Genomic DNA, 16,286 nt, shown 5'->3' with positions numbered 1-16,286 from the left:
GATGACCAGGAAGATGAGATTGAGCTGTCAAAACAGAGTAATGGCTTTGTTAATTGATGGAGATTAATGGCATGGTGAAGGAGAAAAAACTGTTAATTTGTCTATAACTATTAAAATAGGAGTGCCTTCCCGAGCTTCTCTCATCCACTGCCCTAATGTAATAGACATCTATCGTCCTGCAAGACTCAGACAAGCAGACTGGCGCCAAATGTTGTGTCATTCTATATCAATAAGACCATGAACATGCATTAAAATCCATCGCAGTCCAGCCAAAAAACACGGCTACAGTCTGGTAACTATAAAACGCTATATGGAACGCAGTATATTTCTTCAATTCCTGTGCAGGAAAATAGACAGACAGGCAGGGAGGGAGAGATTCCCATCACTTTTACTTCCTTGTTTTAATACCAGATGAAATCCTAAGAAAGCCAGTGGTATATATCAAGTTCAGAGTGGTATACTGTGTGCTGTATCTTTCAGCCCTTAAAAATATATCAATACCACGATTTAGAGACATAAAGAGGGAGCTGCATGGGCCAATCAGGAGCAGTTCAAAATGATTTTCTCCTAAAACTATCCATTCTGAGACAGAACCGGGTCTCTGACTCTTGAATGCACGCAGATACGCATAGCCTACTGTCTACACTACCGTTCAAAAGTTTGGGGTCACTCAGATTTACTTGTGTTTGAAAGAAAATCAAATGTTTTGTTCATTAAAATAACATCAAACTGATCAGAAATACAGTGTAGACATTGTTAATGTTGTAAATGATTATTGTAGCTCGAAACAGCATCTTTTTTTTATGGACTATCTACATAGGAGTACAGAGGCCAATTATCAGCAACCATCACCCCTGTGTTCCAATGGGCACATTAAGTTAGCTAATCCAAGTTCATCATTTTAAAATGCTAATTGATCATTACCCTTTTGCAATTATGTTAGCACAGCTGAAAACTGTTGTACTGATTAAAATAAGCAATAAAACTGTCCTTCTTTAGACTAGTTGAAAATCTGGAGCATCAGCATTTGTGGGTTCGATTACAGGCTCAAAATGGCTAGAAACAAAGACCTTTCTTCTGAAACTCATCAGTCTATTCTTGTTCTGAGAAATGAAGGCTATTCCATGCGAGAAATTGCCAAGAAACGGAAGATCTCGTACAACACTGTGTACTACTCCCTTCACAGAACAGCGCAAACTGGCTCTAACCAGAATAGAAAGAGGAGTGGTAGGCCCCGGTGAACAACTGAGCAAGATGACAAGTACATTAGAGTGTCTAGTTTGAGAAACATATGCCTCACAAGTCCTTAACTGGCAGCTTCATTAAATAGTACCAGCAAAACACCAGTCTCAACATCAACAGTGAAGAGGCGACTTGATGCTGACCTTCTAGGCAGAGTTCTTCTGTCCAGTGTCTGTGTTCTTTTGCCCTTGTTCCATTTAATTTGTATTGGCGAGTCTGAAATATGGCTTTTTTTTCCAACTCTGACTAGAAGGCCAGAATCCCGGAGTCACCTCTTCACTGTTGACGTTGAGACTGGTTGTTTTGCGGGTACTATTTAATGAAACTGCCAGTTGAGGAATTGTGAGGAATCTGTTTCTCAAACCAGCCGTTTCCAATTACAATAGTAATTTACAACATTCACAATGTCTACACTGTATTTTTGATCAATTTGATGTTATTTAATGGACAAAAATGTTGCTTTTCTTTCAAAAACAAGGACAAGTGACCCCAAACTTTTGAATGATATTGTATGTTATAAACAGGGTTCGTACAGATATTGGCAAGTCAAATTCAAGGACTTTCAAGGAATTCTTCAAGCACTAAATTGCAATTTTCAAGGGAACTCGATTTTATATTTAAAAGTATAGAAAAAAACTCTCGCCCAAAAGCATGCAAAAAGTGTCCAAAAAGTATACATTACAACTAATGCATTTTATAGTTCTTCCTAATGGCACTATGTATTTGCATTCAAATTATGATGACAATCTAAGTATGACAGGATAATATGGACATTTCCATACTAAATAGATTGCATGCATGATGATTTGTAATGCATACCCGTAGAGGTGTTGGCGATACAAGCACACTGATAACGCCTGTCCACGTAGGCTAGCAGTAGCATTATGCTCACCCTCGCCATTTGAGATGTTCTAGGGGTTTGTGTCATGTTTTTCAAATGCGAAATCTCAACCCAAAAAATAGTTCACTTTGTATTGGAACGCTTTGTATGGAAAGCCAAGTTGAAACCAACATTGTCGTCCTCACAATAACTGCACGTGGTTTTGACGCAAAAAAATTAACAGACGAGCGCAACCCATGTCAATTGAAATGACGGAAACAAACAAAAGTGTCTCCCTCTCACAACAATTGATCAGAAATAAAATTTCTGGATAATTATATTGAGCAGTCCGAGCATATAAATCGATCCAATAATTTCAAGGACTATTCAAGGACAAAATAGAGGATATGTCCGATTTTCAAGTTATTCCATTACTTGATTTTCTGAGCTCCAAAATCAAGCACTCTGTGTGAACTCTGGACGAATGTAGAAAGACTGCTAATAAATTATAGAAACAACAACAAAACATGTTTGTTCTACTAATATTAACCTTCCACATCTTGATTTCAGAAATTACAGAAATTCTGGTGAGGGGTGATTTAACTACATTAAATAGTTTACTTAGTTGAACATGAACAAAGCTCAATTGTCTCAGGTTGTCTTCTGAATGCTGAAGGAGCGAATGAAAAAGAAAAAGAGCGTGAAAACACCAATGTGAAGGAATGAGACAAATGGAGGTGCTTTGTGAGCTCCATAATGTACTGGACATGTCTGGCTGTTCATTCACGCTCCCCTTGCGCTCTACTGCACTCTGCCATGAAAAGAGTAGCTAGGTGATCAATATCTCCCCCTCCCCCGCCTAATCAACCAGTGGAGTCACAGAACAATAAGCAGAGCATAACAAGCGAAGGCGAGAGAAAAAAACATAAATGGAGCAGCTCCTTTATATCATGGACTTTCATAGTGATGCAGCGTTTTGTTTATGCCGTCATCAGACAAATCATTTTTGTCACTTCGCTTGCATGAGTCGGGCACTTGGAAATGCCTTTCACACACCCTGGAGTGGTGACATGGATCCAATGAGACAGAGGACGGAGACAACAGTACTTTAAAGGACCCTAGCTAGCATAGCACATGTTCACTACCCCCACCAACATGCTTTCTCTGCCTTCCCCAGGGCCCAGTCTACCTAGTGAGAGTGGCAGCCTGCAAGCTACTCGGCCTGGGCCTCTCTCTCTCTGCTCTGAATCATCACCGCTAGCCAAGCAGAAGCATCTCTGCCACACTGGGACCGAGGAGAAAGCTTTTTCCTGAGCGAGTATGTGTCGAGTGTGTGCTACAACCCTGAACTCCTTGTGAACTGGGGATGAAATATTAAAGGTGCAGATGGAGCTGTCCGGATGATAGGAACTGCTTGCGACGTGTCATGATCCAAAGTCTTGCTGTTAAAGCATCTCAGGCATACTAATGGTTTCCCCCCACCACTCATTACTTTCATGTTCCTTCTTCATGGAGCTAATACCCTCTGTGCCCGGAGACAGGGCCAACTAACCTCTTGCCTGAGAACAGGGCTGAACAGAGTGCTTCTTCAAGCTTCACTTCAAGTCTGGGCTTTAAGGTGGCTTTCAGGGAGGTGGGGGGAGTAAAATAAAACTACGGAGGAAAAACAACATTTTTGTGAGTGCTTTTCACTGAGCCTGACCAACTCGGGTTAGACCAAAAGTTACACAGCGGGAGAGTATGGTGTTCGAAGACAGGAGCTGTGGCTGCTGCAGCTAGCCACTGAATGTGAGATTGGATGTTTTTTTTGTCTGTCTGTGTCTTCCTCTCTCCTATCTCATTGACAAGGACAAAGCCAATTTGTTGAGGAACCAGGGTCACAGGTTGTGGAAAACCTTGCTCCCACACATTCCCTTGAGATCCCTTGTGCTTCACCGTTTGTTGTCAATTTCTGCAAAAAGTTAAAAAAAAAGCAGCATTACGATGCCTCCCTCCACTAGAACTGCAAATCCTCATTCCTGTCCAACATCAGCACTGCAACAATATATCACTTTTGTCAGGGTCACCGTTTTATCATGCAGGTCACTGGGACTGGGATTCCGGATTATCATCTCAACAGACAACACATTTTTTTTATGCAAATAATTCTGAAACCAAAGAGAAGAAGAAAAAAAAAACATGTCCAATTTAGAGAATAACTATCTTACGCAGTTGGCAGAGCATTTGCTGACACGGGGATAAATATTTGACACAAGAACGGGTAAGTCGTTGGTGTGTTACAAAGCCTCGCTGGCCAGCCGTTGTCATAAAGCAACAAAGCAGCGCAATAAGTTGCAGCGAAGAGGAAGCCCTCCTTCTGGCAGCTGTGTTCTCACTCAGGGAGATCAGCGCGTCTGTAAATCCAGCCATTACGCCCGATAATGAACAGCAAATATTGCTCTTCCTCCCTCTTCACAGGAGACAGTTTGGAGACTGTTACCATTCACCTGGTGTGAAAGAGGCCAAAACAATAGACAGTCAAAAGGGCTCTGACATCCGATGATGATGATGATGCCACCAGCTATTTCTTTTTTTCCAAATGGTAAAATAAAACTCCCCCGGGACTCTTCCCTGGGAGCCACCAAACCTCCATTGATCGAGTTGGAGATAATAATGTCATGACCAGTAAATAACGCTTGAACAGCACATACATTGAGTGAACAAAACAGTAGGAACATTTGCTCTCAGAACAGCCTCAATTCGTCAGGGCATACAAGGTGTCGAAATTCTTCCCATGGTGACTCCAATACTTCCCACAGTTATGTCAAGTTGGCTGGATGTCCTTTGGATGCTGGAACATTCCTGACACACACAGGAAACTGTTTGAAAAGGTGTGAATAACCCAGCAGCATTGCAGTTTTTGACACACTCAAACCGGTGCGCCTGGCAGCTACTACCATACCCCGTTCAAAGGCACTTTAATATTTTGTCTTGCCCATTCACTCTCTGAATGGCACAGATACACAATCCATGTCTCAAAGCTTAAAAGTCCTTCTTTAACCGGTTTCCTCCCCTTTCTACACAGATTGAAGTTGATTTAAAAAGGGATCATAGCATTCCCCTGGATTCACCTGGTCGGTGATGTTTTTTTTTGTAAGGACTTACAGACTCACGGTCAAAACATATAGACAAAGGTTGCTAAAACGGGAAGAGGTCCATGATAAGGCATTGCTCTGCTTTCTTGACATCTCAGTCAACCAGACATGTCCTACAGGCTCTAGTTTAGTCGCACCTGGACTATTGCCCAGTTGTGTAGCCATGCAAAGAGGGACAGGTAAATTTCAGTTGATCCAGAACAGAGCAGCACATAATGCACTTAGATGTACACAGAGGGTGAATGTCAGGAACATGCATGTCTCTCGGCTCAATGTTGAGGAGAGATTGACTGCATCACTAATGGTCTTTGTGTAAGGTACTGAACTGTTTGTTCAAGCAGTTCGGCCACTGTTGCTGGATCGAATTCCCGAGCTGACAAGGTAAAAATCTGTTGTTCTGCCCCTGAGCAAGGTAGTTAACCCACTGTTCCCCGGGTGCCGAAGACGTCTGCACCTCTCTGATTCAGAGGGGTTGGGTTAAATGCGGAAGAAGTATTTCAGTTGACAGCATTCAGTTGTACAACTGACTAGGTATCCCCCTTTCCCTTATCAGTACAACACAAGACATGCATTCCGAGGTCTCTTCACAGTCCCCAGGTCCAGAACACAGGCTAGGGAAATGCACAGTATTACATAGAGCCATGACTACATCAAACTATTTGCCACCCAAAGGAACTCATGCTTGCAATAAAACCAGATTCAAAAACCAGATAAAAGAACACCTTACGGCACCATGGGGACTGTGAAGACACCGACATGTTTTATATATTTTGTATTCTATTTTGCACTGTATTATTTATTGTATAATGTAGGTGGGTGACCTTGCACGAATCCTTGGCTTGTGCGAGCTGCAACGGCTCAAAGGGCAGAAGCCATCTCTTGTTTCTGAAGCGTGAGGCAGAGGCAGGATATTATCGTGGGGCAGAGGCAGGATATTATCGTGAGGCAGAGGCAGGATATTATCGTGAGGCAGAGGCAGGATATTATTAGTGTATATTATGTGTATTATGTATATTATATTATGTATATTATTTGTTGTGTTTAGTTTCCTGTTTGGACCCCAGAAAGTGGTTAATACTGGATCCCAATAAATACTACTAATACTACTAAATACTACAGCATGGAGGCGTGAAAAAGAACTGAAATGTTTTGTATTTTGTGTCCTCCTTGTTCAAAAAATGGATTTGAGCAGGAAACGTTGGGTTTCACAACAACAACAAAAAAATTAAAAGATACTATTTGACCTTATGTCTTTTCACACTGTAGTTGTTGTACATCTCATCGGTCCTTGATAGAGACAATTGCGAGTAACTATGAACATACTGTATCAGTGTGGCCAATCACTGAGGAACATTTTTTCTCTCTCTTTCTGCCTCTCAGGAAAAGAAAACTAACTTACCATGATGATGAAGGTGACAGGTCCTAAAAAGCTCCATATGAAGTGATTGTCCACTCTTAGCCAGCAACTACGATGGAAGATAAAACAAATATTAGGAATCCGTAAAAGAACAACACACACGTAAGAGGAACAACTAAACCCAGTCTATCAACAGACTCCTTCGGCCAAATATTAATACACGGGCATGAATAATGAGGACAAAAACGTACCCTGTCCCTGTTAACACATGGTAGTTAGTTTATTGTCAATAATCATTGAAAAAGCCACCTAAAAAAGCCATTCTAAAAACAAAGTCCCACATTGCAGTTACATGGTTACACAAGACAAAAGTGAGGACTCTAGCCTCAACCCTGAAGCTTAGCTAAAATACTATCATTAATCTATGTAAAAGCCTTTTTCCAGACAGCACTCCTCTCTTTAAGAGAGCATTTAAAAACAAGAGGTCGCAGGAGGGTCTTTGAACAGAAAGGCATTAATGTTGCCATGCCCCCCTAGAAACCACAGTGTTGAGTCTGTCAGGCTCTTTAAAATGACATAAAAAATGGATCAGTCCATTCCAGGAAGGGGTCCCAGGTGCAGACAAAAGCAACGACAGAAAATATAGTTCTTAGTCACAGGGCTGCGTATGCACACGGACTAAATGGACTAAGACAGTTTTTTAGAGAACAAAATAGCGGATTTTTTACATTTTTACGTACGCTTTCTTTGTCCCGTAGCTCCTGTAGTCGATAGCAGCAGAGACACCCACCACAATGGCTGGGAGAAGGTATCCAGATACATAGTAGTACTTCTTCCTTGAATGTTCACTCTCGAAAACTTCCACCATCATCAGGTACAACTGAACGCCCTCCAAACACATCCAGGAAAACGAGGCCAGGAAGAAGAAATGCAAAATCCCAGCGACGATGGAACAGCCAACCTAAAGTGGATGGATTAATTGTTTCAATTGATCAAAATACTATAGATATTAACTTGAAATAAAGTAACAACTTATGAGGAATTAACTGAGCAACAACATTCCATGTTAATCTTCTCAAATCCCAATGAAAATGATGTCATTTAATTGAGTGCGATTGTTATTATACAGTGGTTATGCGCATTTCAATGTAAGTAATGAACAGAAGTAAAAGTTATCACGCTTCCCTTTGAAAGACAAGAAAATATTCAAACACACTATGCTCCGTACAGGTTTGCTCAAGTTCGACCTTGCAGCTGGATGCTTAGAATGACAGTTGTCTTGAAAGGCTAAGTGCTGCAGGCTCCATGGTCAACCTATTTGAATTACTTCTGGTTTTGTCCTTTCATTGAGCCTTGGTTGTACAGTGAATACTGACTGTGTGGAGGTGGAAGGTACTATGACTACACAAAGGCCATGGAGAGAAGAAGAACGAAAAGAGAATACAGAGGAAATTAAAGAACTAAAAAGCGTGCAGAGGCTGTATTGAGTGTTTCAGAACGTTCTAAACGATAGCTTTCAGTGACGAAGAAAAAGGTGGAAAGTACTGCATGACATCCCTCCTCTGTAATCCATATTAATGGTGCTGTCTGTCTGACCCATGCCATGCAGAGGACAAGTACTGAAGGTTAAACACAACTATGTTTGAAAGTCACATGACTTTCACATTGAAGGGTTTTTAGTTTGGGGTGCAATAGAAAAATATACATAAAATAATATATTCACAAAAAAGTGGTAAATCTGTGCTGCTTACCTTGGGTTCGGTCATATCAATACCGATTAGGAATATTAACTCGGCAATGAAGAGATTGATGCACAGGTTCTTGTGGATGGTGTTGCGATCGCTCTGCAGGCCCCGGAAGAAGCAGAAGGTGAAAATGCTGACGGCCAAGCACACCAGCGAGACAACGATGCCCACCCGGGTGATGACAGTCAAGAGTAATTTGTGCACTCCAACTTGGCCCTGCGGGGATAACGGATGGGGCATATTATTATGCCTGTTTTTGTCAATAAAAAATAGAGGACGGCCAATGCTTCCATACTTCATTTCGGCAAGAGCCATGGGAAAATTACTTTTCTATTGCATAGGAGACATGAGGAAATAAATGTTCAGCAGCCATCAATCATGGACTGAGCCCTTCAGATGAGTACAATTAGCATCTGATAGAGGACAACTGACTGGGTGGAATTTAAAGCACCTGAGAAACATGACATTTTAAACGTGGAGTATTAGGCCTACAGACCCTCATGAAATACACTTTGTGGTACAATAAAACCATTGAAATTAACGGGCTTTAGGAAAATGAATTGATCTAATGAATAGAGGGAAAAAAAGATGAAAGATGATACTGCAAATCTACCATAATGTACATTAGAAATAAGTGTATTTAACTATTTCATGTGTTATCATCTGTGATTTCTTTGTACTTTTCAATTGGTTTAAACTCTACAAATTGTTTTACCCAAGAATAAATCAATTAATCAATATACCAAAACAGGAGCTGCTTACCGAGATTTCCCGATGTGCCATGAGAACTGCAAAGTTGGTGAGATGACTGCAGGAGCAGGTGGTGTGGGTCTTATTGGAGCCCAAGAGCTTGCAGCCCTGGGTGGACCAGTATCCCATCATGCTCCTCTCCGAATAATTCCAAAAGGAGCAATTGGAGTTGAAGTAGTGGTCCATCTGATGATAAGATTAAGTGTTGAAATAACTGACTGTCCAAATCATAATTTGTACAGAACCTATGAACTTTTTTCCACTCGCATAAAGATACTGAACTGATAAAGGGGAGGTGCATAATACATTTTCTTAATTGATTTAATAAAATAATATCTAATTTGGTTGCCTACTTACTAAATCTACCAAGGCAATATCAACAGGACCCTGAACAGCTTCTACCCCCAAGCCATAACACCACTAAATAGTTAACCAAATAGCTACACGGACTATCTGCATTGACCCTCCCTGTACTAACTATTTTAACTCATCACATACACTGCTATATGTACATACCTACCTAAATTACATCATACACCAGCGGCAGGTAGCCTAGTGGTTAGAGCATTGGGCCAGTAACCGAAAGGTTGCTAGATCGAATCCCCGAGCTGACACGGTACAAGTCTGTCATTCTGCCCCTGAACAAGGCAGTTAAGCCACTCTTCCTAAGCCATCATTGTAAATAAGAATTTGTTCTTAACTTACTTTCCTAGTTAAAATAATAAACATCAACTTGGTAATTGTAACCTGTGATAAGGCCTGAGAAGCTGGTGTTTGGAGGATGTGTTGTAGGCCAGAGATGAAATCCCGACACAAATCCAGGGTTGTGACCCAAGCTGGCTAGTTGTTAAGACAAGGTTCCTTTTGGCAAGCGGTCTGTCATGTGCCTTTTACTGAGGAGTGGCTTCCATCTGGCCACTCTACCATAAAGGCCTGATTGGTGGAGTGCTGCAGAGATGGTTGTTCTTCTGGAAGGTTTTCCCATCTCCACAGAGGAACTCTGGAGCTCTGTCAGAGTGACAATTGGGTTCTTGGTCACATTCCTGACCAAGGCCCTTCTCCCCCAATTGCTCAGTTTGGTGGCCAGCTCGAGGAAGTCTTGGTGGTTCCAAACTTCTTCAATTCAATAATATTTTTAAAGCTTTTTTTTATTGAACCTTTATTTAACTAGGAAAGTCAGTTAAGTCTGAATACTTACAGTTGAAGTTGGAAGTTTACATACCCTTAGTACCTGTGGATGTATTTCAAGGCCTACCTTCAAACTCAGTGCCTCTTTGCTTATGTAAATAAGGTATTTCTGTTTTTCATTTTTTATGTTTTCTAAAATGTTGAAAAACCTGTTTTTTCTTTGTCATTATGGGGTCATTCAAGAAGATATAGTCCCAAAACAAATCTAGAGTTGCTACCCAAGCCGGCTGGTCGTTTGTTCTATTGGTTCGGTTGCTAGAGACGAGACCCAGACGTTCAGTCTTTTAATTCAGTATCAATGGATGCAACCCAGTCTTTTGTTCTAAATTGTTCTTTCCCCTGCTTGCTAGCTAGCCAACTATGGCTAACGTACAAAAAGTGCAACCAAAATAACAGCAAAGTAGACAAATTTGCATTTGTTTAAGCTATTTTCTAGTACATTTTATTTGAATAAATCAAGAATACGCTCATGAGGAGCGATTTCGCATGGCATAGAAAATGTGCCCACTCATCAGGACAATGTTGTTCAGCGGAGCTAGCCAACAACACAGCTAAAAAATCACTTCAAACTGAAGCTGGAAAGACTGCAAACTAGCTGCACTTTGTTTAGGTTTACACTTTTTCAATTGACATTTCTTTGTATATATATATATCCATATGATCCCAGCTGATTCATGATTTCGACCGGTTGAGAAACGCTTCCTCCCTGTTTGTTCCTCATGTTATTATTGTTTCTTTATACAATTGCCTTGTCTTTGGAAATGAACAATTTCCTGGATAAAGAACGGACTAATGCGTAGCCCTCTGGGAGTCCATCTTGACAACTTTAAAAGACAAAGTTTCGTCTGACATTGTATGTCTAATCTATGAGTTAATTTGTTCCTCCATAAAATAAAATGGGAATAATTTATATCCTAATGTTGATATAGACAGTGTCTTCAAAAATTATTCATATCGCTTGACTTATTTCAAATTTAGTTGTGTTACAGCCTGAATTCAAAATGGATTACATTTATTATTTTTCTCACCAATCTACACACAATACCCCATAATGACAAAGTGAAAACAGGTTTTTAGAACATTTTGCAAATTTATTGAAAATGAAATGCATTACTCATTTACATAAGTAATCACACCACAGAGTCAATACTTTGTTAGGAGCACTTTTGGCGGCGATTACAGCTTTGAGTCGTCTTTCGGATGTCTGTATCAGATTTCAACATCTGGATTTGGGGATTTTCTCCCATTCTTCCTTGCAGATTGTCTCAAGTTCTGTTGAGTTAGATGGGAGCGGCAGTGAACAGCAATCTTGAAGTCTTTCCATATATTTTCAATGGTATTCAAGTCTGGGCTTTGGCTGGGCCACTCAAGGACTTTCACATTTTTGTTCTGAAGCCATTCCATTTTCAGACCACAGAATCTTTTCATTAACTTTCACATGCCATTTTGCAAACTCCAGGCATGCTGTTGTGTACCTTTTTGTCAGGAGTGGCTTCTATCTGGCAACTCTCCAGATTGGTTAAGAGTTGTAGATACTGTTGTCCTTCTGGCAAGTTCTCCCATCTCAGCCAAAGAAACTATGTAGTTCTGTCAAGTGGTCATTAGGTTCTTGATCACCATGCTGACCAAGGTCTTTCTTGCCCGGATGCTCAGTTTGGTCGGACGGCCAGCTCTAGGCAGAGTCTGGTAAGTTCCATATTTTTTTGATTTCCCAATGATGGAGAACACTGTGCTCTTTGAAACTTTGAACACTTGAGAAACTGTTCTATACCCTTCCCCAGATACAGTTGAAGTCGGAGGTTTACATACACCTTAGCCAAAAACATGTAAACTCAGTTTTTCACAATTCATGACTTTTAATCCTCGTAAAGATTCCCTGTCTTAGGTCAGTTAGGATCACCACTTTATTTTAAGAATGTGAAATGTCAGAATAATAGTAGAAAGCATGATTTATTTCAGCTTTTTTTCTTCCACAATAAGCTTCCCACAATAAGTTGGGTGGATTTTGGCCCATTCCTTCTGACAGAGCTGGTGTAACTGAGTCAGGTTTGTCGGCCTCCTTGCTCGCAAACACTTTTTCAGTCCTGCTCACACATTTTCTATAGGATTGAGGTCAGGCCTATTTTGTCAATATATCCACATAATTATCCTCCCTCACGATGCCATCTATTTTGTGAAGTGCACCAGTCCCTCCTAGCAGCAAAGCACCCCCACAACATTATGCTGCCACCCCTGTGCTTCACAGCTGGTATGGTTTTCTTTGGCTTGCAAGCATCCCCCTTTTTCCTCCAAACATAACAATGGTCATTATGGCCAAACAGTTCTATTTTTGTTTCATCAGACCAGAGAACATTTCTCCAAAAAGTACGATCTTTGTCCCCATGTGCAGTTGCAAACCGTAGTCTGGCTTTTTTATGGTGGTTTGGGAGCAGTGGCTTCTTCCTTGCTGAGCGGCCTTTCAGGTTATGTTGATATAGGACTAGTTTTACTGTGGATATAGATACTTTTGTACCTGTTTCCTCCAGCATCTTCACAAGATCCTTTGCTGTTGTTCTGGGATTTTTTTTCACCACCAAAGTACATTCATCTCTAGGAGACAGAACGCATCTCCTTCCTGAGCGGTATGACGGCTATGTGGTCCCATGGTGTTTATACTTGGTTACTATTGTTTGTACAGATGAACGTGGCTTGTGGAGGCCTTCAATTTTTTTCTTAGGTCTTGGCTGATTTCTTTTGATTTTCCCATGATGTCAAGCAAAGAGGCACTGACTTTGAAGGTAGGTCTTGAAATACATGCACATATACACCTCCAATTGACTCAAACTATGTCAATTAGCCTATCAGAAGCTTCTAAAGCCATGATATCATTTTCTGGAATTTTCCAAGCTGTTTAAACCGGAACTTTACGTACACTTAGGTTGGAGTCATTAAAACTCAACTGCATATTCCTCATCACAATTCTATTTCAAAGATCTATAGTCAGTTCCTACTCTGACATGCAATGTCAACTGTGTGACCTCATATAGACAGGTGTGTTTCCTTCTAAATCATGTACAAACAATTGAGTTGGCCACAGGTGGACACCAATGAAGTTCTCAAGGACGATCAAAGGCAATTGGATGCACCTAGGCTCAACACTCTATTTAGTCATTTTTGAATTCAGTCTGTCATACAACCAAATGTGGAATTTAAAAAAAATATATATTTATATACAGGTAACTGACAAAATAAAGGAAACACCAATACAAAGTATCTTAATAGGCTGTTTGGGCACCACGAGCTGCCTGAACAGCTTCAATGCACCTTGGGATAGATCCTACAAGTGTCTGGAACTCTATTGGAGAAATGCGACACAATTCTTCCGCAACTAATTCCATCACTTGGTGTTTAGTTGGTGGTTGTGGAAACGGTGTCTCAGGCGCCACTCCAGAATCTCCGAAAAGTGTTCTATTGGGTTGAAATCTGGAGACTGAGACATACACACACACCCTTTAAACTGTGTGTGTATCGGTCTGTCTCAGTCACCAGATCTCAATCCAATTGAAGACCTACTCATCTCAGTCACACACACAATACAGTGGGGCAAAAAGGTATTTAGTCAGCCACCAATTGTGCAAGTTCTCCCACTTAAAAAGATGAGAGAGGCCTGTAATGTTCATCATAGGTACACTTCAACTATGACAGGCAAAATGAGACAAAACAATCCAGAAAATCACATTGTAGGATTTTTAATTAATTTATTTGCAAATGATGGTGGAAAAGTATTTGGTCACCAACAAACAAGCAAGATTTCTGGCTCTCACAGACCTGTAACTTCTTCTTTAAGAGGTTCCTCTGTCCTCCACTCGTTACCTGTATTAATTAATGGCACCTGTTTGAACTTGTTATCAGTATAAAAGACACCTGTCCACAACCTCAAACAGTCACACTCCAAACTCCATTATGGCCAAGACCAAAGAGCTGTCAAAGGACACCAGAAACAAAATTGTAGACCTGCACTAGGCTGGGAAGACTGAATCTGCAATAGGTAAGCAGCTTGGTTTGAAGAAATCAACTGTGGGAGCAATTATTAGGAAATGGAAGACATAAAAGACCCCTGATAATCTCCCTCGATCTGGGGCTCCACGCAAGATCTCACCCCGTGGGGTCAAAATGATCACAAGAACGGTGAGCAAAAATCCCAGAACCACACGGGGGGACCTAGTGAATGACCTGCAGAGAGCTGGGACCAAAGTAACAAAGCCTACTATCATGAACACACTACGCCGCCAGGGACTCAAATCCTGCAGTGCCAGACAGTGTCCCCCTGCTTAATCCAGTACATGTCCAGGCCTGTGTGAAGATTGCTAGAGAGCTTTTGGATGATCCAGAAGAAGATTGGGAGAATGTCATATGGTCAGTTAAAACAAAAAATATAACTTTTTGGTAAAAACTCAACTCGTTGTGTTTGGAGGACAACGAATGCTGAGTTGCATCCAAAGAACACCATGCCTACCGTGAAGCATGGGGGTGGAAACATCATGCTTTGGGGCTGTTTTTCTGCAAAGGGACCAGGACGACTGATCTGTGTAAAGGAAAGAATGAATGGGGCCATGTATTGTGAGATTTTGAGTGAAAACCTCATTCCATCAGCAAGGGCATTGAAGATGAAACGTGGCTGGGTCTTTCAGCATGACAATGATCCCAAACACACTGCACGGGCAACGAAGGAGTGGCTTTGTAAGAAGCATTTCAAGGTCGTGGAGTGGTCAAGCCAGTCTCCATATCTCAACCCCATAGAAAATCTTTGGAAGGAGTTCAAAGTCCGTGTTGCCCAGCAACAGCCCCAAAACATCACTGCTCTAGAGGAGATCTGCATGGAGGAATGGGTCAAAATACCAGCAACAGTGTGTGAAAATCTGGTGAAGACTTACACGAAACATTTGACCTCTGTCATTGCCAACAAAGGGTATATAACAAAGTACTGAGATAAACTTTTGTTATTGACCAAATACTTATTTTCCACCATAATTTGCAAATAAATTCATTAAAAATCCTACAATGTGATTTTCTGGATTTTTTGGTCTCATTTTGTCTGTCACAGTTGAAGTGTACCTATGATGAATATTACAGGCCTCTCTCATATTTTTAAGTGGGAGAACTTGCACAATTGGTGGCTTACTAAATACTTTTTTGCCCCACTGTATACCAACGTGATCGCGATTGTCTAAAACAACACATAAATCTGTGACGCTTTAGGCTAGAAACAAGTGGTAAAATGCCAGAGGAAGAAGCAAATCTGATACACATGGTAAGATCTTTACTCAATGACATTCAGAAGCTGACATACGACCTTCTAATGTTGAGGACTCAAAGAAATTGGACATTGCTTGGTAAGTAATCTTATACAATGTGTGATTCTGTTGCTATCAATTGATCTATTCACTTTCTGTAAAACAGAATATGTATAATTCAATTGAAGGTTCATGTAAATTATCATAAAACATATTTGGTAGCGGAATAACATTTTGGGAAATCGGATCTAGACATTATTTTCCTTATTCATTATTATTATTTTCATCATTAAAATAGTAATGAGTCTTGTTAGACTATGTAGAAACGCAGGAAATGAGCTTCAAAACAACATTTCCTAGGTCCCTCAAATTAAACAAAATGATGGTGTATTTAATATAGGCTCTCTCAATAAACAATGATCTAAACCAATTTAAATGTAAATAAGGGGGCCCTGGGGATTTCTTTTTGGAAACCACTGCTTTAAACCCTGTATTGTTTTATATTTAACTAGGCAAGTCATTTAAGAACAAATTCTTATTTACAACGATGGCCTACCCCGGCCAAAACTGGACCAATTGTCCACCGCCCTATGGGACTCCCAATCACGGCTGGATGTGATGCAGCCTGGATTCAAACCAGGGTCTGTAGTGATGCCTCTTGCACTGAGATGCAGTGCCTTAGACCGCTGCGCCACTCGGGAGCCCATGCTCCTTTGAGACCCCTCTTTCAAAGTAACTGATATCTCTTCTTCGAGCCATGTAGCTACAATAATGGCC

At 40.8% G+C, this 16,286-nt stretch overlaps 1 protein-coding gene across 7 annotated transcripts in view; it reads right to left on the bottom strand.

The window, feature by feature from the left end:
* adgrl2a (adhesion G protein-coupled receptor L2a) overlaps nt 1–16,286 on the bottom strand; it is a 198,017-nt gene that overhangs the window by 19,029 nt on the left and 162,702 nt on the right. For all 7 annotated transcript variants that reach the window (XM_064990538.1, XM_064990540.1, XM_064990542.1 and 4 more), the window contains 5 exons: nt 9,061–9,234; nt 8,305–8,514; nt 7,294–7,514; nt 6,596–6,662; nt 1–24 (listed from right to left, as the gene is read on the bottom strand). The exon at nt 1–24 is cut by the window's left edge and continues 68 nt beyond it. In XM_064990538.1, the coding sequence (XP_064846610.1) occupies nt 1–24; nt 6,596–6,662; nt 7,294–7,514; nt 8,305–8,514; nt 9,061–9,234 (696 nt within the window). The remainder of the gene's footprint in view (nt 25–6,595; nt 6,663–7,293; nt 7,515–8,304; nt 8,515–9,060; nt 9,235–16,286) is intronic.

Source organism: Oncorhynchus masou, chromosome 16, assembly GCF_036934945.1.
Source record: "Oncorhynchus masou masou isolate Uvic2021 chromosome 16, UVic_Omas_1.1, whole genome shotgun sequence".
Classification (NCBI taxonomy): domain Eukaryota; kingdom Metazoa; phylum Chordata; class Actinopteri; order Salmoniformes; family Salmonidae; genus Oncorhynchus; species Oncorhynchus masou.
Note: the sequence above shows the minus strand (reverse complement) of the source record. Positions and strands in the feature narration are given on the sequence as shown.